Genomic DNA, 27,008 nt, shown 5'->3' on the forward strand with positions numbered 1-27,008 from the left:
AAGGCTAAGGTCTTGCCTACAATTAAGAGTTTTGCCTCTTTAACTTTGTCTTAGTTAAGTGGCCAAAACCCCATAGTGCAGCTGCAGTTATACTGGTACAAAAGTGCTTATAATATGAGTATAGTTTATTCTAGTTCAGCAAAGTGAAATAAGTGATACCATTAAAAAACACCTTATACTGATGTAACTGCATCTGCATTAGGGCTTTTATTGGCATAATTATGCAAGTAAAAAGAAATCACACCTTTAATGATATAGTTATACCAGTAAAACTTGTTAAGTTTAGACCAGGCCTAAGAAATGAAGCAATCAAATGTCAGGTATTTTGAGAAGTTAAGATTGAGTCTTGAACCTTAACTTCAGCCCTTGTGGCCACATTTTCTGGAGTTAAATTTGCAACTTGCTTTCATCATAAAGGCCTATTTAACTCTGAAAACTTTTGGCCTGGAAAATTAGTTTGGCCTGAAAATTGCCATATCCACTCTAATCAACTTTGTCTTTAATTTATTTCTCAGAAATATTCTAACAGCTGCTTAAAAAAACAAAACAGATTATCCAAAAATTACCCCAATTTGAAACTGACTTTTGTCCAATGTTGTCATCTCCCTGAGGAATGTCTTATTAATATTATCTCTCCAAATTTTATGTTTATTTAAGTGTTCTTGAAAACTCATGGTCTGGCATATTTGAAGAAAATAGGTTGTAATTAAGCAAAGTTATTAACTATATTTTTTCCATCCAGATCTTTTTGAGTAGAAACAGAAATTGTGTATGTGTTGCCCTATATTGGTTGGTTGCATCTTAGAAAGAACATAAAAATTATAGCTTTGGCTAGCAGCCAGTAGAGCTTTTCCTCTAGTTCAAATGGAAGAGGCCTGTGTTTTTCAGAGCTAAAGCAACAGGGTTTCTGTCCCAGCTCTCGAAATATGTATTTCATTATGGAGAAAGGATTTTAATTGTCTGTTGTTGGTGAATGGCCTAGCATTGTCACTTCTAGAACTGTGGATTCAAACCATTTTTTTGTTTCAAGTTAGATTGCTTGAATTTCAGCTATAGTGGACTCAAACAATCTTAGATTGTTAAAAAAAGAAATAGACAAAATCAGGCATAATCATATAGTATATAAGCATGTTTGCTCCTAAATTTGAAACTTACTGTGACTCATCTGATGCTCTCATGTATTTATTGCAGGATTCATGTATAGAACTACAATTTCATTAATTGAATTTGTTAAAAAAGTAGTTGGGAAATACTATAGCTGGATACACAAGATGGCAAGTAGACAAGACAAAGAGGATAAATTGTTTCAGGAGAATGGTGGTGAGAAATGCTCACACCCCAAGAGAAAAACCAAACTATTTATCAGATTTATAGATTTGCTTTATGATATTTAAAAGACCTAAGCCAAGATTTTCAAAAGGGACTGGTTACTTTGAGTGCCTCAGGTTTTTCTGGATGCTCAACTTGAAATGCCTTAGAGGGGCCTGATTTTCAGAAGGTAGGTGTTTGGAACACTCTAAGGCATTTCAAGTTGGGAACCCAAAACAGCTAATCCCTTTTAAAAATCTTGGGTCCCCTGGTCACTACACTGCCAATATTCAGCAGCCAGGCCCTTCTCTGGTGTGTGTTTCTGAGAATTTGTAAGCTACTTGGAAAAGATAAATTTAAATGGGGGAGTTTCATTTCAACCTTATCAATAGCATTTTCACTGCAATATTATATGATGGAGTAAACACAAGCACTTAAATTCTGTATATTTTTTGCATAATTTTGAGGGATTAAGTGGGATTTAAGTGGTTCACAAGCCTGGTGTTTTCCCTATATGCAGAGATTAATCTACTCACAAGTAATTCTACTCACTTAGTGATAACTACAGGCAAGTAGTCTGCATTTAACTGAATATCTGAACCTGCAATGAGACATAACTCAAGAATTGACACAGCGGGATAAATTTACTTGTACAAAGGTAATTACCAAAGATACCCAGGGACATAGCACAGTATTCAAAGTTCCTCCGCTTAAGTGAGCATTTTCCCTATCTAAAAATCTGTGCTCCCATGGCAGTAGATAATTAAGAAAACAATGAAAACTACTCACTGCTAATTCACCACTCTGAAGGAAATTACCTACAGAGGTGCAGGTGAAGCTTTGTTCTTAGTCACACCACATCCATCCAAACTCAGAAGAATAGTACATCAGCTGCTGGAATTTAGAATTCAACCCTATGTACAGTGGATGAAATTCATCCTTGTGCCGATAGCCAGGACACAGAGTATGTACCATTTAAAGCCAAGAGAGGGATTTGATACTTTTCCTCTGTAGAGGGGTGAATTTCACCCAAAGCAAGTTTTGCCTGGGTAACTCCCACAGGATCAAGTCCTTTATAAATTGCTTGTGACATTGTTACTTGTGTTTCTTCTAATATAATACAGGTTAGCTAAAATGAATAATTTCCCATTATGAAATGAAAATTAAACATACTTTACTCCCCCAAATATATTCAACTGCATGAATAGGGATGTGGGGTGGAGGGAAATAAAGCTACCAAAAGCTCCATTGGCTATTACTCAAGAAATAGTTTGAAAACAAAATTCCAGCACATAATTTTTACTGTACTGCCGAACAAGGATTGTAACATACTGTAGCTTAAAAATGGAGGAAACGAATGGTTAAGGAATTTTAGAGCCTGTTGATCTATTTATGGATACACAGGTTCCAGTATTGACACACATCACTGCAGTATCCCAGTGCCCCCCAAGAATAAAACACCAACAAAAAGCCCAATTTACTATCTTCCTGCAGTTGTGCAAAAAGAGTTTAAAATGCTATTGAATCAGAATGGTAGTTCTTTTTACAACTGCTTTTCACTGGCTACATCAGGAGCAGGGCAAAGGAGGATCAGACTCGATATCTTTCTCTTTTCCTTCTTTGCTGGGAAGAGCCGGGCTTATGTTTAAAGCCAGGACTGGGATTGAAATTTACTATCTGATGGTTCTTCAGTAGCTTACATGTAGTTTATGAATCTCAGTCCTGTTGTCAATTGGTACTTTTGTTGGCAATCTTAGCAAAAAAGCTGGGCACTAAAATAAGCTCTTGCTCTTATGGCTGGTCCCAGAAGGATTGAGCCCATAGGCAGGAGCGGAGCTTGCTTTGCCACTGCCTTTGGTGTAGATATTCCGTAAATAAACCAAGAAATTCAGTTTCCAGGGCTGTCAATCAGGCATCTTTCACAATTAGTAAATTCCTCTTAAAATCAACCCCAAAAGAGTATGTACTATTGACACTAAAATTTATGGTGTTGCTCACCTTAACTGCCATAGAACTGGGCTCAAAACAACATTCAAATCAGGATCTGGATTTTGAACAAAGACATTTAGGGAAAAGTCAGATTCAGGCTTGTCCTGTTATAAAGATAGAGGTGCTATGTGTGCAATTCCGATCCAAATCTGCATTTAGATTTAAACCTTCCATTGCCAAAGCTTGCAGATGTTTGGATTATATGTGTTGGTTCAAGTCTATTCTACGAAACCTCTGCACTGTCTCCCCAGAGCTCAACATTTCTTTATGAGCCTACAGTCAAAAGACGCTCCCCTCTGAAGTGAATGAGTCAGAGGTTTTAAAATTTCATGAGAGATATTTTTGTCCCCACAGCTCTCGTTGTGCGCTTCCTGACCAAACGGTTCATCTGGGAGTATGACCCCACTCTAGGTAGGTTACATTTTATTCTAAATACTTACGGAATGCTGCAGGTGTTGGCTTTGTAGAAGCAATGAAAAGGCATGGTGTAAAAATTCCAAAACCTCATTCATCCCTTAATGATGTTAAAGCTTCTCTGAGGTAAATCCCTATCTTGAATGAACAGCCAGCTGATGTAGCACAATCAACAGGTATAAATACATTCAAACAAAGACTATATGTGGGGTTAAAACCTACCCCTATTTAAGTTAACAGGAGTTTTGCCATTGATTTCTGTAGGGCTAGAATTTGACCCATGGAATAATGATGTTAGTTTTCTGCTTGGGAGTAACTGCCACTCTTTGTGGAAGGTAGAAGGGCTAGGGAAGAGTGCTCAAAGGGGCAAGGGAGGAATAATCCTGTGGACAGTCATTTCCTGTGTAAGCTGTGCAAATCACTTGGGACCACTCACCTGGGAAGTGTGAGACCTCCAGTTCAAGTCACCCCGCTTAAGAGGGAGAAGAGATTTGAACAGAGATCTGCCACGTTTCAAATGCCCTAACCGTAGGGCTATGGGATATTCTGACGTGGAGATCCTTTCATCTCTCCTGTTGCACTGTGGATAAATAATGAAAGTCATTGGAGCAGAGGGGTTGGATCCTCGGTCTCCCACATGCTGGGTGAGTGCTCTAACCACCGGGCAACAGAGTCATTCTCATGCTTGCGCACTCTCTCTCTCTCTCTCTGTGTACCAAATGACCACTCCGCTCTCTGGCTTCTTGCTAAAATGGCAGAGGCAACCTAACTCCCTGGCTGAGAATTGCAAGCAGAAATAGACACCTCCCTGCAGCCTGGAGTTGGGTGATTACCTCTGGAGAGAGAGAGGCAGAGCTTGGCATACATTGGCTCTGGTCAGCATCTCCCATTGGCTAACAATAGGCTGCTCCCCACCTAGCTCCCTGCTGGCTTTTGTGGATCACATTTCAAGGTGCCTAACTCACTGAGTGTCATACCAACTAAATCCTTTTGAACATTCAGTCCTTAGTCTCCAGTTTTAAAAGGAGGCCTTTCCTTTTGGGAGCCTCTACCTTTGGGTGACCACCTTGAAACACCCAGGTCCTTATTACAGCTCTTGAGCACCCACAGCTCCCGTTGACTTCAATCTCAAATGTGCTGGTGTTTGGCACTTCTCAGAATTGGGCCCAAAGTGTCTCAGATTGGCTCCCAAATAGCAAAGTACCCTAAATTACCCCTGGGATCTGATTTTTCAGAAGTGCTAAGTAATTACATCATTGAATGCGCAGCACCAGTGAAAATCAGGTCCTAGATGTCTGAAGCTGGGCACCCACAAAAGTAGAATCTATCTTCAGACCTGTACAACTAAGTGACTTGTATTGAGTTACACAGGAAGTGAGTGGCCACAAGATCACCTGCTCTCCCATGATCCTTTGATGACTCCTTCCTTCCACAAAAGGTACTCAGCATCCAGGGCTGCTACTCCTTTGATTTATTAAATTCTACATATTCATCTAATTTTAGAGATAACTATCCAATACAGCTGTTGAGAAGCTAAGCACTTTGAGATGTTCAGATGGAAAAGACTACAAATGCAAAAATTAACAAATGTCATCAATTGGACATTAATCAATGGTAGGAGCCTCTGGAGGAAGCAGTAGATTGAGGAAATTAGCACACATATGCATTCTCTAAAGAGAATACTGTATCTATCCTTATCATGGTCATCCTTTGGTGGCTTATAGCATATAGGCATCTCTTTAGATACTACCTAACTGGGTTTACTATGGCTTTTTACAGAGAGAGGTTTGTTTTGTTTGGTTTTGTTCTGTTCTTCTGAAGAATCATATCAATCTGTTTCTTTGTTTAAAGCAACATAAACTGTGTCAGTGTGACATATTTATCCTACATTGAGAATAAGCATGTTTGTCAAGTGACTTTTCAAATGTAGAACTAAAACAGATGCACACCACACGGCTACTAAGCAACAAGAGATTTTGCCAGAAACACTGAGGCTGCAAGTGACAAAAAAAAGTAATGTTTACAGCTAATTTTCTATATCAGATCCAATGGGATCCATTAATTCTTCCATGCTAGAAGTTGGTTTTCCCTTGGCAATTCCATTTCTACCAGGACTTACATCAAAACTTCCAAGGCACAGGAAATTCACTAGGGTTCTATTTAGAGTGAATAAAACAACATAAAATTCCTTGTCCTTCTGTAATTCCTGAAAGGGATAATACATTTTAGATTAAAAGGAATTTATGGGATTCAGTACCTCTTTAAGCTTCAAGACAAAAACTAGAGACTCCATGTTACCTCTCAAGTGTCAGAGGGGTAGCCGTGTTAGTCTGGATTTGTAAAAAGCGACAGAGTCCTGTGGCACCTTACAGGCTAACAGACATATTGGAACATAAACTTTCATGGGTGAATACCCACTTCGTCAGATGCAAGACGAAAGCTTATGCTCCAATACGTCTGTTAGTCTATAAGGTGCCACAGGACTCTGTCGCATGTTACCTCTGTGTGAATGTATTATTATGTCTCCAGGACCCAAGTTATAATGTTCAGCTGCCACATACATGAAGAGGGACCATGAATGAGTAGCATGGTTTTGCTGAGGACTGTTGGTGCATGGAACTCCCATTTAAAGTGAGGGTCTTTCAGCACTAGGGTTGCTACACAGGATATTATTTCTATACATGTGCCCTGTGTAACAGCTTGGGCAATTTCCTGGACAAACCATATTGAATTAAGCTAAACCTTATTGAGTTAAGTTTATGTATCATTGTGGGCCGGGGATTGTGTGTAATTCATTCAGGTTGTAACACCTCCAAAGAGATGCTACCGCCATCTGGAGAGAGGCTCACATATACTGGTTCATACTGGAGTTTCCAGGCACAAAGAAAGAAAGGACTTTTAGTTAAATAGCCTGAGTTAAAATTTACTCGTAACCTTTTTTGTGAACCGACAAATTGACAGGATATTCTGTGCAAGGGGAGGTGGATGTAATCTTTCCTGGGAAGGGTTGGATGGATTTAGCTCAATCTGTGTTATTGTTCTGAGAAAAGGAGTTATGAACTCGTAATCCCGGGATAACCCCTTGGTGGGATTTGAAGGATGGTCACCAGCCAGAGTGAACCCTTAAAGTGAGGGGTTGATTTCTGGTAAGCTTATTAGCATGCGTGTAGGTTCTTTTATTGTTTTTAATATATTTTCCCTTTAAGGCTTTTATCTTAAGAATAAATGTGCTTGCTTAGAAAGAGCTGTGTGGTAACAGCTTTTGCAATTACACCGTGGACTGTCTCTGAGGAGAAAAGTAATTCAGGCCTGCTTAGGAAACCGGACTTCACCGAGGAATTCTTATTGTAGGCAAGGAGCTGTCGGCCTTGAAATATCCCAGTCAGGAGGGAAAGAGACATGTGTCTCCATCCAAGAGTGGAGGCAGATGGGAGCCAGAAGCCTAGTGGGTGCCCTTGCTGGACCATAGAGGGGGAATAGACGTGTAGCTGCCTTGAACTATGACCCTATACAACTGTATCACACTTAATATTTTAATTTTCCATTCTCAACTTATTAGGAATGACAGTATCAGCAGAACACATTACCCAGAAAGTATTAACTGTCAGCCAACTCTTGGCTGCCCTACATCTTGATCATTATTGCTTAGTTAAGCACATTCCTCTATCATTTTCTTGGTAGGTGTTTGCTACCTTTTTTTAAAAAAAAAAAGGTACCAAGCCATTGAAGCTAATTGCTAAAGCCCTATGCAGATACAAAATTTGTATTCACATCAGATCCTCAAACATGGTCTGCGGATATCTGTGGATATCGGCACATTTGCAGGGCTCTAGTAATTCCTTAGCTGCCTGGGTATATGAGGCATATCAATCTCTGTTTATAACAAATCAAAACATTGTGCTATATATGCACACTGAGGATACAGAATGTGCATAGAAAAAAGAGAGACACCAAAAGTTGCAAACTTCAAGAGCTAGATCCAGATCCATAGTTGTTCCAAAGTTTAGGGTGTCTGAATTGGGTGTTTCAACTAGATTTTCTCTAGTTAGGATACAAGTTCGTGGGAAGGGGAGGTTTGAGCACCAGGAGGCTTTTACCATACATCTGTTTTCATAACAAGCTCACAATTTCCACTAAACAAGAAAATGTGTTATGGTTTTAAAATGTCTAAAGACATTTGGCACATCTAGGATACGTTTTAACCAGCAGTCTAAAAGTGCTTCACAAACATTAATTATCAACAACACTCCTCTGTGGTGGGTGTTGATGTAGAACTGGAAATATTTGCTCTCCATTTTATTTTTGCTCTATTTACAGATTAAAAAATATCCATCAAACCAAACATAACAGAGTGAAATTCACCTCTGTGGAGAGGACCAGCCCAAGTCCTAAGTACCACTAAATCTGATGCTTTCTGGTTGCTAGGCAGTGGTAGCATGAGCATTTGTTTGTCACCTCGCTGGCCTAGCAAAGGTATAGCACTGTGGCTTACAACAGGCAGGCAGAAGTGTTCACAAGGGCACAGCTGCAGGATGACCCTTTGGGGCAGCACTGCCACTACTTGTTGCCATGACAGCAGAAGGACAAGCACATCATGCCTGCCAGACAATATCTTCTCAGGAGCAGAATTAGTCACACGTATGCAGAAGCCCCGTGTTCCACGCAAGTCCTGCAGGTGTGCACAGGCCTTGTGTTGACCCTCTGTATTAGGGATCTATTTCACCCCAAAGACCATATTATGACCTCTCAGTGATATTGGTGAGCAGTTATTCACATGGGTGGCCTCAGTGAGTGAAACTCCATTTCAAGTCAATTTGAGTTTTTCCAGGATTTTGCCCATTGGCTTTACAAGGATTATTTGTGTGAGTTTCTGTTTACCAGTGTTGATAAGTAGGGATCACAGTCTGAAATCTATGACTCTTCCTCAGAGTATGTTGTGACATGACAGTTGTGATAAAGGCCTAAATTGATGGGAGCCGCAGATATTAGTAATGAAAGACAAACAACATACAAGGAGATTACGGGTATGAGAAAATAAAATGAGATTCACCCAGGGAAAGTGCATCCGAGCGGATGGAGGTGAATCCAAAACAAAAAGGGAGGGCATAGGATTGCCAATTTTGGTTGGATGGATTCCTGGAGGTTTCATCAGATGGCATAATATTTTATTAAAGATTAATCTTTAATTCCTGGGGACTCCAGGAGAATTCTGGATGGTTGACAACCCTAGGAGGGAGAAATTAGGGATATTGCAGTGTCAAACAAGACCTGCTGTGATAGTGGCAACAAATGAGCTTGCAATGTGACAGAATAACAAAAGTTCAATGCAATTTTAGGCTGCATATTTACAGGATATATTTTGGTCCAGAACATCTCTATGTGAAAAATCCATGCCCTGGGGACACAAAGATAACCAACTTAACCCCCAGATTAGATAGTGTTAGGTTGAGAGACTAATTCTTCTGTTGACCTAGCTACCATTTCTTGGAGCGGTGGATTACCTATGCTGATAGGAGAACCCTTCCCATCAGCATAGGGAGCATGTACACTGAAGCATTACAGTCTAAGTATAGACATACACTAAGATTTTTAAAGTAATCTATATATTATATTTAAACTGATATCAGAGAGTTAATAATCTCAAACAATACTATCACTAATTCTAGTAGTCTGTTGTATCAAGAAAACTTAAATGGCAACATAATTAAAATGTAAGGGTATGTCTACACTACAAAATTAGGTCGATTTAATGAAGTTAATTTTTTAGAAATTGAGTTGATACAGTCAATTGTGTGTACCCACTAAGTGCATTAAGTCAGCTGTGTGCGTCCACAGTACCGAGGCTAGCATCGACTTTCAGAGCATTGCACTGTGGTAGCTATCCCATAGTTCCTGCAGTCTCCGACGCCCATTGGAATTCTGGGTTGAGCTCCCAGTGCCTGATAGGGCAAAAACATTGTCGCGGGTGGTTCTGGGTACATGTCATCAGGCCCCTCTCCCTCCTTCCCTCCCTGAAAGCAATGGCAAAAAATCGTTTCTCACCTTTTTTCTTGGGTTAGACGTGCAGACGACATATCACAGCAAGCATGGAGCCTGCTCAGCTCACTGTTATCGTATGTCTTCCGGCGTCCTGCTGGCAGATGCGGTACTGCAATGCTACATAGCAGCATTCCCTTGCTTTGCCTTGCAGACAGCAGACAGTACAATACAACTGCTAGCCATCATCATCATCCCGTGGGTGCTCCTGGCCGATCTCGGTTAGGTTGGTTGGGGACGCCTGGGCAGACATGGGTGCTCCTGGCTGGCCTCAGTGAGGTCAGTCGGGGGTGTCTGGACAAAAATGGGAATGACTCCAGGTCATTCTTTTCTTTAAGTTTCATCTAATGGAGTATTCCTGCCTGGAATATCATGCCAGCTGGAGGCTTTTCCCTCAGGCTGCTCTCCCAGTCAGCAGCACCGCATAGTCGCACCTACTCCAGCCTACCCCTTGCTCCCATGGCTCATGAAGCCTGGACAGTAGTAAGGAGCAGTTCAACTATAGGCTGAGCAAGTGCATAATGGTGGTAGAATGTGCCTTTGAACATTTAAAAGCTCGCTGGCGCAGTTTACTGACTCAGTTAGACCTCAGCGAAACCAATATTCCCATCGTTATTACTGCTTGCTGTGTGCTCCATAATATCTGTGAGAGTAAGGAGGAGATGTTTATGGCAAGGTGAAGGGTTGAGGGAAATCACCTGGCCGCTGATTTCGCGCAGACACCAGGGCAGTTAGAAGAGCACAGCAGGGCATGCTGTGCATCACAGAAGCTTTGAAAACCATTTTCATGACTGGCCAGGCTACAGCGTGAAACTTCTGATTGTTTCTCCTTGATGAAAACCCGCCCACTTGGTTCACTCTACTTCCCTGTAAGCCAATCGCCCTCCCCTCTCCCCTCAATCTCCGCTTGCAGAGGCAATAAAGTCATTGTTGTTTCAAATTCATGCATTCTTTATTAATTCGTCACACAAATCGGGGGATAACTGCCAAGATAGCCCAGGAGGTATGGGGGAGGAGGGAAGCACATGGGTGGGGTAGTTGTAGGAGCACCCCCTAGAATGGCATGCAGCTCATAATAGAAGTGGCATGTCTGAGGATCTGACCCGGAGAGGCCATTTGACTCTGGTTCTTTGGTAGGCTTCACGCGGCACTGCTGCAGGTCCCTATTATAACTTCTGCCCTTCATGCCCTTGGAGATTTTTACAAATATTCCGGCATTTCGTCCTTTGGAACAGAGTTCAGATAGGACAGATTCATCTCCCATACAGTGATCAGATGCAGTACCTCCCGTTCGGTCCATGCTGGAGCTCTTTTGTAATTCTGGGATTCATGGTCACCTGTGCTGATCAGCTCGCTATGCTGGCCAAACAGGAAATGAAATTCAAAAGTTTGCAGAGCTTTTCCTGTTTGCAGGGCTTGGCCAGTGCATCTGAATTGAGAGTGCTGTCCAAAGCGGTCACAATGGAGCACTCTGGGATAGCTCTCGGAGGCCAATACCGTTGAATTGCATCCACATTACCCCAAATTCGAGCCAGCATGGTCAATTTAAGCGCTAATCCCCTCATCAGGGAGGAGTACAGAAATCAATTTTAAGAGCCCTTTAAGTCAACAAAAATGGCTTTGTCGTGTGGACAGGTGCAGGGTTAAATCGATCTAAGGCTGCTAAATTCAATCTAAACACGTAATGTAAAGCAGGGCTAAGACTCAAGATTCTTTACCAGCATCCTCTGTCCTTCACATCCTCCATAAACATGAGTTTTTTTTCTTATCACAGTCAAGTAATACAGTGAAGTTAGAGAAATGCTACAGACAATGGAGTTTGTATTATTTACAAGCAAAATATCACTCCATGGTTTTTTTAATATTACACTGGTAGATTCTTGCCCAAAATACAGCCTTTGGATAAACACTTTACATTTCTATGCACTTTTAAGACATGGAACTTAAACAACTTTACAAACATTAATTCATTAAAACTTGATCACACTTCTTTGAGCTGGAGGATTTTACTGGTGAGGAAGTGAAGCAGAGAGAGAGAAAGGCTATACAATTTGTCAAAAGCCACACAGCAAGTCAGTGGCACAGCTAAGAGAAGTATCCAGGAACCCTGCCCTCCTGCTCTTACTAAACAAGCCACAAACACTATTGCCTTGTATCACAATAATGAACGTTATTAGAGCACACAACACATCTTTGAGTGTGCACATTCACCCTCCCATCAAGGTGCTGTACATAAAATCATATTAAATGATGTTGCTTTGTAGAGTATGATACAAAAAAAACCAGTTCAGCCATACCCTGGTTAACTGAAACTCCCTGTCAACTCAAGTGCAGGCATGGTGCCTAAAAGATTAATACATTCATTGCATTTCACCACCGATCATTCCAAAGTCTGTCTTTTGTGAACATTTTCATAGATTCCAAAGCCAGAAGGGACCATTGTGATCATCTCATCTGATCTCCTGCATAACAGGGACCAATGGACTTCCCCAAAATAATTCCTAGATCATGTCTTTTAGAACAATATCCTCCTTGGTTTAAAAATGGAGAATCCACTATGACCCTTGGTAAATTGTTCCAATAGTTAATTACTCTCACTGCTAAAACTTTACTCCTTATTTCCAGTCTGAATTTATCTAGGTTCAACTTCCAGCCATTGGATCATGCTCTATCTTTCTCTGCTAAACTGAAGATCCCATTATTTAATATTTGTTCTCCATGTGGGTACTTATCAACTGTACCCGGTCATCCCATAACCTTGAGTCTATCACTATAAGGCAGGCTTTCTGATTCTTAAATCATGGCTCTTCTCTGAACCCTCTTCAATTTGTCAACCTCTTTCTTAAATGGTGGATGCCAGAACCAGACACAGTATTCTAGCAGCAGTTGCATCAGTACCAAATAGAGGTAAAATAACCTCTCCATTCCTGTTCAATATTCCTCTGTTTACGCATCCAAGATTGCATTAGGCCTTTTTGGCTCCAGTATCACACTGGAGTTCATGTTCAGCTGATTATACACCCCTCTCCAAATCTTTTTCAGAGTTACTGCTTCCCAGGATAGAGTCCCCCATCATATAAGTATGGCCTATATTCTTTGTTCCTGCATGTATACATCTATATGTAGCTATATTAAAACACATAGTGTTTGCTTGCACCCAGCTTATCAAGTTCTCCAGATCACTCTGAATCAGTGACTTGTCCTCTTCATTATTTACCACTCCCCCAATTAGGGTGTCATCTGCAAACTTTATCAACAATGATTTTATGTTTTCTTCTGGGCCAATGATACAAATGTTAAATAGCCAAAAAACAACCCCTGTGGACCCCATTAGAAACACATCCACTCAATGATGATTCCCCATTTACATAACATTTTTAGACCTGTTAGCCAGCTTTTAACCCATTTAATCTGTGCCATGTATATTTTATGTCTAGCTTTTTAAATCAAAGTTTCATGCAGTACCAAATCAAATGCCTTACAGATGTCTAAGTGTATTACATCAACACTGTTACCTTTATCGACCAAACATGCAATCTTATCAAAAAAAGATATTAAGTTAGTTTGACAAGATCTATTTTCCATAAGCCAATATTGATTGGCATTATTTATATTATTCTCCTTTAATTCTTTATGGAGCAAGTCCTGTATCAGCTGCTCCATTATCTTTCATGGGATCAAAGTCAGACTGACAGGCATATAATTAACTGGGTCATCCCGTTTACCATTATTAAATATTAGCACATTAGCTTTCTTCCAGTCCTCTGGAACTTCCCCAATGTTCCAAAACTTACAGAAAATCAACATTAATGGTCTAAGTGAGTGCCTCAACCAGCTTTTTTAAAACTCTTAGATGCAAGTTATCCAGAATTGCTGATTTAAAAGTGTCTAACTTTAGTAGCTACTGGATGAGGAAGTGCACCATATGGTGTTCTGACTGATTTAGTGCAGTGCATTCCAGTTTGGAAACTGCAAACCTTTAGAGAGAGCAGCATTTGCATCCCAATAGACCAATACCCTCTCCTTACCCCAGTGCCAATTTGGGAGGAATCTAGCAGTGACACTAGACTTTCCTAGTCCTTGCAATCAGCAATTATAAGCAATAGGATTCTGGTTGGCTCCCAAGCAAGGATGTAAGGGGAACAACCTTCTCCACTTTGGCTTGTGCTTAATGCTGTGCTGGAATGGGGCCTTATGGTGGGCCAGCTGCAATCTGCTTCCTTGGTGTCATCTGTGAATTTTATTAATGATGCTACTCATTCCTTCTGGATCAACAATATTAAATAGGATGGGACCCTACACCATTCCCTTTGGTACCATGGTAGGCACCTCTCCTAGACTTAATTTTCCCATTTTCAAAGAAAAATTAATTGACCTCATACAAATTTAATATATCTTCTGTTGCCTCCCACTGTGCTCCTCTATAGTGGGAATTTATATAAAATATATTATGGATATGAGCTGTGGAAACATTCCTGGTTTCTCTGAAGTAGCCATAAGGAAGCAGATGGGCATGGCCTAGAACTTTTTAAATCCATGACACTGGCCTTTAAAAAGCATGGCAGACTCAAAGCGAGAGGCCACAATGAAGAACAGCGGAGGAAGAAGCTTGGAACAATGTGGGAATAATTTATTTAATATGTTTTATGTTTTCTTTAATATCGGTCTCAAGATGTAGCATTCTTGATGGCAGTGATAAAATACAGCCTGTTTTATAGCAACTTTTACATATATACAATATCCCAAAGCACTTTACAGAATTAAATAAATGGAAGACAGCAGAAAGTGTTATACTGGGCACTAGCTATGCCCATGGTAGTTATGATTGCAAAATACTTTCTCTATTTATACTTGCTCATTTTCTGAAACATTCACTGGCCAGACTGAAATTTCCCCATGCTTGCTCTATGCCTCAAAGTGATGAAAAATAATAAATTGTGAGCAAAATCTCTTTGGCTAGTTTCCATTTATGGGGGAAAGTACACACCTGCTCTCTAACAACACTTTAAAAAAAGGTATAACTACAGCAAGAATGGCTTATTTAACTTGAAGCTTGTCGTGGACATAACTCGCACTGAGGACTAGTGCCTCTGCTTGAATTGAGGTAGGGGAGAATTAAAGAGGAAAAGATAAAAATTTGAAAAATTCTGAGGCTGGTCAGTGCTGACACAGCTAAATCATTTAACGTAGCCTAGCGAATCCCGCACTCTTTCTGATATCATTGTGTATCTCCCTGACTGGCCTTAGCTAGGTGTTGGTCGGGGCAGAAGCTTCTTCTCAGACAGTTGGCATGAAGGGGGTGGTAAAATTCAGTCTTAACTCCCATATTTTCTAGATCCACATTTCTGTTTTTTGTTTGGCTTAATATTGCTATGGGTGTTGTAAACTTTTCACTGAGAGACAAGCATATAGAACACAGAACATGACCTGTTGAAGCCTCAAGTTTTGTAGTTCCTGACTTTTGGGGAGTAAAAATTTTAAGTGATTTAAGAACTTAAATCACATTTTCAAAAATAACTTAGGAGCTTAAGAGCCTAAATCACGAAGACCCAGGTTTTTAAAGCTATTTAGACATTGCAACAGTAAGAACCACAATGCTTAACTGTTTTAGGAGCCTAAATTTCATTTCCAAAAGGGATTTAGGAGTCTAAATTCTATTGACAGTCAATGGGATTTAGACTCCTTAGTGACAATACCTTTTGAAAATGAAATTTAGGCTCCTAAACCAGTTAGGCATTGTGACACTGAGCATAGCAATGCTGGAATAGCTTTAAATACCTGGGCAGAAGGGCCTGTCTATAAAAACACTGAGTTCACAACAAGTTGGGGTGTAATCTACCACACACTAGCCTGCCATGCACTAAGTATCCATGTGGATCCTGCTGCCCCCCACTAAAACTTCCCAGTGTCCTTTAACCTACTCCCATTGCAAAGTAAATCTACCCCACACTACCCTGCAGTGCCCTAAGTGTTTATAGAGACAAGCTGTTAGGTGCTTTTGGAAATTTTACCCTTTGCGATTTTTAGTGTGTAACTTTAACATAGCGTGAATGGAAAGCCCCATGCATATTTATGGCTCTACGTATATGACAATAATAAAAAGAGGGGAAAGAATGCATTCAACATTAAAAAAAAACCCTATTTTATAAGCACGTAGGGCCAGATCCTCCACTAGTGTGAACAAATATTAGCTCCACTGATTCCAGTAAAAGAAAAAGCATGTCATAAGGGCAATAAGAGATGGACTAGGCAATAACGAGTCACAGGCAAGGAAGAAAAATATTTTTAGATGAGGTTTGACAAAAGATGGGTGGAGGGGGAAGAGTCAGAGAGAGAGAGACACACACATGCACACAATGTCATGCTCTAGATGGTAAGTGCTAAAGAGAAGATGTCCCTGGTCCCAGTAGTGGTAAGACTGAAAAGGACTGAGAGGAAGCAAGTGAGTAGATGCAGAGAGCAGCGAAGAAAGACAAAATTTACTCATGCAGCTGGAGCAAATACACGTAAAACAATATGAGACAACACTAGGTTTTTGTGGAATGGAGGAAAATTGGCTGTGCCATGATTCACAGTTCTCAAATCAGATGGGGACAAATTCTGCAGGCATATACACCATGCAATGCCTGTGACCTCCATGGAGTTTCTTGGGGGTAACATGAGTTTTTGGCTCATCACTTTATGACAAGCCCTAGTTTCCTATGCATATTTCTTCATCCAAGGGAAAATAAAGTTTTTAAATGATGATTTGAAAGTTCAGTGCAATTAAGCAAGCAGAAGTTCACATGCTTGCATCTCATTGCTCTACAGACTGGTCTGAAAATTTCACAGAACAGGCTCTCTCACTAGGTCTCCAGTGCTTCCAGGTTGCATGGGGGTGGAAGACACCATGAGCATAAACTTTCTCACATATTTCTAAACGTCTCCTTCCAGTGAGGCTGTCTTTTTTGAACATTGAAATTAGAGATGGACATGAGCCAAAACTCTGGATGAGAAAAAATTTGGGCCCATCTGTACTGAAAATAAACCTGGCTACCAGTCAAAGTTTGGGCATAAAGTTGTGGAGGTATTTATTTCATCCAAATTGATTTGCCTACTCCTACGATAAACATGTTCCTAAAAGCATAAAGTGAAAATCTCCTTTCAGAGCTGTAAGTCAACACTTTACCCACATTTTCTGCTCTCCCCATATCCATGGAATTTATACTGAGCAAGACATTGGAGTCAAGAGACCAGATCAGCTGGTGTAAGTTGGTGTAGTTCCATTAAAGACAATTTATGCCAACTGAGGATGTGGTCCAAGAGCTACAAAGTAGATCTCAGAGGAAAAATTGAATTGAAATATGCTCTTCTGGAACAAATGTATTGACCAATTCAGTTTTATTCAGGACAAGAAAATGTGTTAATTCTTCATGTAATCTCCCTTGAATGTATTATAACCACAGCACAGAGATGCTATCAGATTTATCAAAACCTCAGGCTTTGTAGGACATTCAGATTTGCATTCTGTGGATCATATACTTCAATATTTTCTCTATATAATTTTAATAGTATGTTTTTTTCATAATGACTTTTAATCCATTTTTCAGAAAAATATAGTGATTATATAATACACTTATTAACAAGATAGCACAAATAAGCCCAGGGGAAGCTTTCAATCTGTTTTTTGCTTCTTCTTGTAAAGGACTCTCCACATCTGGGAATTTAGAAGTTCATTAGTTATGTGGGGACTGAATAATTGTGCTAATATACTGTAGGCTAAAAAAAAATAAACTGACTAACGTTGCTTCAGAAATGCTTTTGGGGTCCCTTGGAATGGTCTAAATATTTAAAGGATGAGCTTTAATTTTTCAAATGATGAATCTTGAAAGAGTTATGTATGTATTATTGAAAAAAAGTGCTGCAAAATGAACTATTATACAAAGTGAAACCATCAGAGTAATAAAAACAACAAGGAGTACTTGTGGCACCTTAGAGACTAACAAATTTATTTGGACATAATTTTCGTGGGCTAAAACCCACTTCATTGGATGCATGGAGTGGAAAATACAGTAGACAGAATATATGTTTTAGCCCATGAAAGCTTATGTCCAAATAAACTTGTTAGTCTCTAAGGTACCACAAGGACTCCTCATTGTTTTTGCTGATACAGACTAACATGGCTACTGCCACTCTGAAACCCATCAGAGTAATGTGATCAACTGTAGGACCAAAGCAATATGGTCAACAACCCCTTTTCTTTAAATTACCAAAAATATTATATGACGTGTAACACCCCAATAGTTAACAAGGACTTTCAAAGTTTATAACAGATTGGGGTCAAGTGGTGAGTTTTACAGCACCATTTCAGCATTTCTGATGTTGATTGGCTTACCACAACTCTGACCACAGTAGCTGACTGGCTCCTTAGGGGCCAGCAAAATCCTTCTTTGATTCAAGCATTTATGGACAGAGAAACACAACTATAAAATTTTTCTTCCACTTAGTTGGTGGTAGCCATATAATTACAGTATGCAATTATTACCATGTCATATTGTGCATGGTACAGGCAGAAAATCCAAGGCTCAGGAAATTGCCCATGGTCACCTGAAAAGTCCATATCATAACCATGATTAGAAGACCACTCTCTTCTGTTAGACCTATGCCTCCTCAACTAGATCATGACAACTCCAGTCAAAGCTCTTTAACATCTCTGTCGCAGTTTCTCTGTATCTAATGATATTGAACTACTGTAAAGCAAGGTACTGTACTTTGTGAAGTACTACAGAAATGCAAAGTCAAGACCATTTAGTTTCAGAAAGGTAATACAACTCAAGATGCCATGGTTGACAGCCCTGTGCTTTAATCAACTGGGCTTATAGGAGGCTCCACGCCCTTAGTCCAAATTCATACTTGTCAATTTGAGACTAATAATGGCTATTTGCTTTTTCATAAACATCCAGATAGTGCTAAATATCATTAAAATTGCTCCTAATCCACAATCCTTACTCAAGCTCAAAACCAGATACATCTTTATCCAAAACAACTACCAACATTTCACACCTCTCTTACCCCTATCAATGCTACACATCCAAGATAAATCTCACCTTTGGGCAGAAGGCTAGAACAAGGTATATGCCCTACGTAAATCCCACTTAAGTCTTATTTTAACGAGGTAACTGAACTTCTGGAGTGGACTCAGATGCAGAAGAGATGGAGATGACGCCCTCCTCTCTGCCATCTCTTCACTTATGGTCTACTTTTCTGTATTTGTTGCTCTTTTTCCTGTTCTCCCATCCCCAGTATTAGCTTAATATTACCCAGAAAACTGTGAAGTTAATTTTTGCACCAACTTTTGCCCATTTTGACAGTTTTGTAACAAACACCAGTAAGTTCCTGGGAAATTTTAAACAAAATAAAAACTGAAAACAAAGGGACTGGCCATTTGGCTTCCACTTGCCTGACTGATGGAGGGACTTGCCCATTTGTCCATATAGGTGACAGTTGCACCACTTAAAGCAATCTGAGTGATGAGGGCAAGTTACTTTTTGGTGGGGGAGAATAATGTGAGAGTTTAAACACATTATTCAGGAGAGGTGGCATCCCTCAGTAGGGAAGAGAGACATTCATAGAACATAAAACCTTTCAGAAGTTCTGATTAAATAAATAAGTTTCCTTGAGCAAATCCTCCCGTTCCCATTGAAGAGATTTGCACCAAATAAAATGTAAATCTCTGACAAGTGATCAGAATTGCTGAGTACAGTTTTATATCATGTGCATTTGACTTTTGATATAGACCATCTGTGAGCTGGCAACAGTAATAAATCTGAAAGTTAGCATGAATCATTTTCCAAGTTGTAGGTCAAATGCTATCACACTTAAGTGTCATCTACTTATTAAGATAAAACAAGCATCCTTGTGTCATTAATTATTTGATTAGTTGCCTATTTCCAGAACTTCAGAGGCACCAAATGCACCCTTATTTTCCTATATCATGGAAAGTGTGTATATTTAACTCTCCTTGGCAAGTCTTATAAATCATACACATTGCTTTGAGCCTTTGCTAGAAAAGTGATGATTTCAGCATGTTTCAAAGAAACATTCCGAAAATAAATCCCGCTGTTCTGTAATTTTATCACAGTGTAAGGGCTATACTTAGCGAGTAGCTTAAGTAGATCCCTGGTCTGCAGCCACACCATTTTCAGCTCTGAGCTGGTCAGATTTCAAGCTAAGCAGTGACAGGCATAGTCAGTTTTTTTATTGGAGACCTCCAAAGTAGTAGCATTGGTGTTTCAGGAGGTGGCACTTTTCCCTCCAAATCAGTAGAGAAAGTATCATCACAGCATGAGGTTAAAAGGCTCCCTGTTGCTGGAGTTGCGGTGCATTCAGTGATGCATAAATCCAAGATCCTGACCACTTAAAAATCATCCATAGCAATGGACTCCAAGCCCCATATGTAATACTAGCAAGTAAGATAATATCTATTGGAATAAGCGGGAATGTGAAGGGTACATCAAGTATTCTAGGAAGAGTTTATAAACAGGCTAAATATGGTTCTGAGAGATGTCCTGAATGATCCCAGGATTCTTCTTTTAATTACAAGATCTTACACCAAATTCATGTCTGCTGTAAATCCATCTTATACCGTGTGTGTGCATTTAACTTTTTAATCTAGCGGTAACAATAATATGTATTCAGAAACTATTTTAACTGAGAACTTTTTTTTAATCAGTCTAATATATTGAAATATGGAAGTCTGCATCTAATTTCAGTATTATGGGCTAGTTTGATATTATAGAAAAATCTTTTGAAAAGAAATTATGGTGATTGTTTGAAAGATATTTTAATATGATTTAGCTCTTTTCCCTCTTAAAAAAATAAACTGAAGGGGAATAAAATCCATTAAAAAAAAAGAATAAGTGTGCTAGCATCAGTGCCACGTTCCAGTCTGAATAAACAAATTGGATCAAATTCAGCCCTGATGTAAATAAAGCCATAGTCATTTAAACCAGTTTCATTTTTGAAAGTTATGATTTTTTAAACATTCCATCACAGAAATGTCTTGGGTTACATGCTTCAGATATTGTTTATATTATTGTCCAATAGGAAGACCCAGGCCTGTGAATGTTACTGGATAGCTGGTTAACTTTTTAAAATTTTCAGTCCTTTTGTGGTAATTGCAGAGGTCCCATGTGTATAGTACAAAGGCTATGTTTATGGACGGTCATAGTTCTAAGATGCGGTATAGAAGAAGGTTATGGGGTGGCACATGGGGAGACATGGGTAGGTCTTAGCCATGAGAAGAGGAGCTAGGATGATTGAGGTATGAAAAAGCTCCACTTCATGGATGCTGGGGAAGCTTTACATCACATCAATACATGATAGAATAGTAGCAAGGAATGTATAGAAGATTCTGCTCTAACAATCTGCATTTAGATTTCAAACTCTTCTCAAACTGTTTTTATTATGTTTAAGAGTCTACCTATCGTCATCAGGCAACTATTGATGATGAAGTTGTTTCCATGGAGATACTAGACACAGCTGGTCAGGTGAGTGAGAACAGCCGAGATGATCTGATTCTTATACACAAATAAATAGGAGAAAAGAGGTGAGAGTAAGGCAGCTGCACGACATTTCCAGTGACTAAAATCAAGTAGAGCCCATGCCACTCTGAGCAGTGGCTGCCAGTCCTGGGTGCTGCACTCAGATCGATGTTTAGAGTTTTGTAATGTGGAAAAGCAGGTGGAGATAGTGTGTGACCATCTGGAGAACTCTTTATTTACATACCTTAACTGTAACAAAAGCTGCGTAAGGAACTTCAGCTGGTGCCACAAGATACTCCATTTCATCATCTGGAAGCAACTGGCTCTGTGCACAAGGAGCCTCCCACATAAATCTGCAAGATGAAGGCTCTGCATGAAATCAGTGCAATGTAATCTGTGGTAACAGTGACCGGCCTGGCCCAGATCGCATTACCAGATTTCCCTAATGGGTTATCACTCTTGCCCAGTGCCATTATCCAGAGGAGATACAGATAGTCTAGCAGTATTCCTCTAAGTAACCTATATGGACACCCAAGAGCACTCCATGAAGCTAACTCCTTAGAAAGGAATCACAATATCGGGATATAGGTGGCAAACAGACACGTCCTACAGCCAGCTGATCATACACGATGGTCAGCCATGCACAGCCAGGATACAAGTATAACTTGTAAGCTACACCCACCAAAGCAAACACTGTGGATTCTGCCTCACCATGGCCACCATTCACTCTTACCAAACACTGGCAGGTGCTCACACTGAAAACCACCAGAAACCCATCTAAACCTATCATACTTTTCCTCAAAATCTACTACAGGGACACACAACAACATTATTCCACTCACAGCTGTAGATCCTTAGGGTCAGATTCTCCACTGCCTTGCACCCTGTGCAGTCATCTCCACCTTTGCAGAATGGATGTAAAATCTGAAAAGTTGTAGTTTTACATCCACTTTGCCCAGGTGCAAATGGCTTGCACCCTGCTCAGTCATTGAGAGGTGAGCATATAGGACGGATGTCTACCTGAAGGGCTTGTATTAGTTTCCCACTGTATTCAGCCAGGGTATGATCTTCTCCTTAAACTGTTATCCTTCTTTCCAAACAGGAGGACACTATTCAGAAGGAAGGACACGTACGATGGGGTGAAGGCTTTGTGCTAGTCTATGACATCACCGACAGGAGCAGCTTTGAGGAAGTGCTGCCACTCAAGAACTTGCTGGATGAAGTGAAAAAACCCAAGAATGTTACTCTGATCCTAGTAGGGAACAAAGCAGACCTGGACCACTCCAGGCAGGTCAGCACAGAGGAAGGAGAAAAGCTGGCCACGGAACTGGCATGTGCATTTTATGAGTGCTCTGCTTGCACAGGTGAAGGCAACATCATGGAGGCCTTCTATGAGCTTTGCCGTGAGGTACGGCGTCGTAAGATGGTCCAGGGCAAGACTCGGAGACGGAGCTCCACCACCCATGTCAAGCAGGCGATTAACAAGATGCTCACCAAAATCAGCAGCTAAAAGAATTGTAACTAAGTAGAGAACCGGTGTAGAGAAGATTAGGTTGGGGTGGGGAGGAGGCAGCCAGGACATATTAAAATAAAAGATGGTCAAAACTTTACTTAAAAAAAAAAATCTTGTCATCCCTTTTTGAGTACATGGGGCAGATTCCTTTCTACTTTATTTAAATGGTTTTTGAGTGATAGCATCCACTCCACACCATTTCTGTCCAACATCATAGAGACATTCTAAAGGATTGGATGACTCAAGGGAATGGTAATGAGACAGCTAGGTTGCTGGCTCCAATCCAGCCCAGATTGGTAATGACTGAAAATCATTATCTTCTGATGGCTGCTCAGTGGCCTATGAGTAATGAGTCTCAGTCCAGCGAGGCATCCTTACCAGAGAGGCCAAGGACTGAATCACCTGGGAGATTGCTTTATTGTACTCTCCAAAACTGTTATTCTGGCACATTTCACTAACACTAAATTTACACACAATTTCTTTTATTATAATCCCTCTTTTCTTGTATTATTTTTCCAGCCCAATACAAGCGCCTACATTCTTAGGTATGTATTTAAAATAGGAAAAATATTGCATGACAGTAGAGATTTCAACCAGTGATGGGTGAATTTCAATAGGTCTGAAGGACATAAGTGTGGCTGGTTTTCCAGGTCTCTCAGATCTACAAAAGTGGGCAGGGAATATTGCATAAACAGCTTTTCCGAAGGCAATTTCAGCATTCCACTTAAAAGAACAGAAGTTTGGGGGGGAGGGAGGGTGGGAATCAGGCAAAGATAACAAATCTACTAGTGAAGTTCCAGAGATCTGGTTATGGTTAGTTATGAGTTTTTGATAAAAGTTCCACTTTGCTATTTTATCCAAAATCATGCATCCACTTTTACGTTAAACTAAAGATAGGCCCAGCCCAAGCCTCAAATTCTCAGAAGGTTGAGAATTCAAAATCCAAACTCATATGCAGATATAATTTAAATGGCCCCTTTCTTTACAAAAGCCCCCAAACTTTCAGGTGCTTAGAACACAGATCTACATTTTATGGCTTGAGCCAATGGTTAGTTTAAACCAGCGGAGAAGAAATTTTTAGGCTTTCTTGAGTTTTTAATAGTATTAATCTGATTTTTTAATTTTCTCCTTTCCTCCATCCCTATGGCTTCAGCCAGCTCTTAGCTTTCCCTCTGCTTCACTCACCTATTGGCTCCATTTCTGGGGCCTTCTTGAGGGGGAAGAGGGAGGAGAGACAGAGAGAGAGACAGACAGACACACACACACACACACACATATATATACAGGAGCTAGAATTAGGAGGTAGTTAAAAATTTTCAGATTATGCTTCTTTCTTAGCAGTTACATTACACTCTTTTAGGCAGCTAGCAATGGAACCAAGACTAACATCACGCAGAGTCATAGGCACTCCACCAATAGAGGAGTCTGAGCAGCTCTTTCCTTTGATTAACATCCCCCTTCTATGCAAATACTCAGAGCTTTATTCTCCACTGCTTGGCATCTTGTGTAATCATTTACGCCTGTGCAAGGAGAATGAAAAATGGACAGAGGATGCTATCATAGGTGTAGGTAAGTGGTGCTATTCGATTTGTTAGCACTTTGCACAGATGTAAATGACCACATAAGGGGCAACATAGTGGACTAAGCCCTCTGCTTCCAGGCGAGCAGGAAACAGGAGTCCTAAATCAGTTTTTAAACCAGGAATAACTTAAAGAGACTATGTCAAGTTCATTTTCTTTTAAACAATGTCACTAACACTCTCTCTGATGACTCTCATTGAAGGAATTCATACTCAAATGTACTTTAAAGACCTATATGCTCTTCATTTACTTTCTGAACATCATCGCATTTGGGACAGTAAAATTAGACTGTTGAATGTGAAGTAAGATTCTTCTTTTTGGTTCTCATATGCTCACATGTTATGAGATTTCAGTTGCAAACACTACCATAGAATCTTCAAAGCATGGCTCCGGTCAGAAGAGCAACAAATTGTTACCTTCTCATTCAACAGATCTTCCCAAAATGTGTCAGTCATATTGCTAACTTTAGTGATAACAATCAGTTTTTGCCTTTTTTTACTCCGTTAGCAATGCCGAGCCATTCTTGCAAACATGCATGTGATTAACTTAATATGTATGAGAAAGTGTTGTCAGGTTCAGGACCTAAGTTTTTCCAGTAATCTTTAATAATGTGATGTCACAGGAGCCCAAAAGAACAGACTTTACCTTTACATCCCAGGGCAAGATTGCTGACTTGGCAATGGGTATGTGTGGAGTGACATTATTTTACTTGTACACTGAGGAAATTTGATTTGAAGATCAGCAAGAGAGAACATGGGATGTCATGATGCTCTTTGGATAGACTACATTTTCAGATTAAAACTGCAGATGAAAATACACCCACAAAAATGACTTTTTAAAAGGCGATGACCATGTTTGTAGTAGGAAGTTGTGTCAGCTAAAGAAATAGTATATTATTATCTTACTTCTTGACAATGTCCCTTGAAATATGTCTTTCCTTTTAACATTAATAATGAAATTCCTTTTGAAAGAACACATCATGCTGAGCAAACGTGTCTTACTTGTTAAGGAGAGACCCTCTAATAAAAGTAGCAACGTTTATTTGTGAAGATTGAGGTTGGAGACTACTGCAAATGATAGACAACTGGACAAAAAAACGGGGGGCTATTTTGTGATTTGGGTATTGTTTCTGTTTTGTTTTTAATTAAGAGTGCTGTTGTTTTTCCTCTGTTTAATGGGCTGATTGTCAAGCCAATTGTAACACAGTCTGACTACAGTCTAATTTACTGCTTCTCAACTTCTTGTAATTTATTATTGGCTGTTCTGTAGAAGTTTCCTATTTCTACAATTTCTCAAATGAGCCAGAAAATGCCAAAGTGTTGAAAAGCCGAAATGCAAAGTGAACCCATATCCACTGATCTTTCAGGCAGGAAACAGGGTAATTAAAAGCCTTCACTTGTATTCTTACTGCCAATTTTTCTTTTTTAATGGTATTTCCCCTTCCGCTTTTTTGCACTTTCCCCCCGAAGAAGTTTCCTCATTAGTTCAACATCACTGATCGCAATTCACTGAAGTCACAAATAAAGAGTTAGAGATGCATGTACTGCAAGATTTGATTCAGGAGCCAAACTTTCTCCAAGTTGGGATGTTCATATCTAGCGGATTGGTGCAATCATTACAGAAAAGCTGGGGAGGGGGCTGGCGGGGGAAGAGACCATGAAGGTTTGATCTAGATCAAGATAAACTTTCCCAAAATTTGGGGATGTTTGTATGTGGGGTTTGGGTACATATATACTCGGCACATATATTGTACCAAATTATACATAACTGTATGTATTTTGACATACAAGAATATGAAGGCCCACACCTATAGATAATATATAAAAACAATATAAAAATAAAGAAAATCAGTGCTCTGTGTATTGAACTCTTACATGTTCATTTTCCTCCAGATACCTCTGATACTCTGTCTTTCAATTAACAAGGGGCCGAATCCTCAAGTCCTCACGCAGTTTTTATTTAGATAGATTTTTAAAGATATTTAGGTGTCTACCTCTGGGAGTGCAGCACCTAAATACCTTTTAAAATATGGCCCTTTGTTCTTACCTTAGGTAAACTCAAAGTGAATTTTGCCTGATAACCTGTTCAGGATTTGGCCCAGACTGAACAGATCCGTTTAACTGGCGTGAATCACAGATATTTCACCAAAACACCTAGGCATCCAATAGATCCAACAGCATTTACAAGGGAATATGGAGCCTTATCCCATTAGCAATTATAGCAATTCAAAGCTGATCAAAAGTGTTATAGCAATCTGGCTATTTAGTTGCCTGCATGAAATTGGCTAACAAAGATCTGTGCAATCCTTATCTTGCCATGTAAGTGATAACTGGTTCAAAGCCATAGAGTTCAGGGGGTTGCCATTGACTTCATTGGAGACAGGATTTCCCCCAGATATGGCTGTTCCCAAATACCAGGGGTAATTGGAATTCAGCCTCCAGGGCTGTCACTCTGGTGACACCTATTGTTAGCACTAAATTTGGTAAGAAGGAGGACGAGGGATGCCAACTACGCTGTTCTAGGGCCCTAATCAGTTTCTGTTACATGTAAGGTAAATTGTCTTACCCCCTATCACAGGGGTGGTGTAGAGCTTCTATGCTTGCCCTGTGACATAAGGGGAATCCTCCAAGGGCCAGGTAAGCCAGC

The 27,008-nt window shown here is 40.0% G+C and overlaps 1 protein-coding gene across 2 annotated transcripts in view; it reads left to right on the forward strand.

Annotated features, from left to right (window-relative positions):
* The window catches only part of RERG (RAS like estrogen regulated growth inhibitor), a 132,148-nt gene extending 108,626 nt beyond the window's left edge, over positions 1-23,522 (forward strand). For both annotated transcript variants that reach the window (XM_030542331.1, XM_030542338.1), the window contains exons 3-5: positions 3,652-3,708; positions 21,202-21,275; positions 22,372-23,522. In XM_030542331.1, the coding sequence (XP_030398191.1) occupies positions 3,652-3,708; positions 21,202-21,275; positions 22,372-22,779 (539 nt within the window). In that variant the 3' untranslated portion in view covers positions 22,780-23,522. The remainder of the gene's footprint in view (positions 1-3,651; positions 3,709-21,201; positions 21,276-22,371) is intronic.
* The last annotated feature ends 3,486 nt before the right edge of the window (positions 23,523-27,008 follow it).

Source organism: Gopherus evgoodei, chromosome 1 (assembly GCF_007399415.2).
Source record: "Gopherus evgoodei ecotype Sinaloan lineage chromosome 1, rGopEvg1_v1.p, whole genome shotgun sequence".
In the NCBI taxonomy this organism is placed as follows: Eukaryota; Metazoa; Chordata; order Testudines; family Testudinidae; genus Gopherus; species Gopherus evgoodei.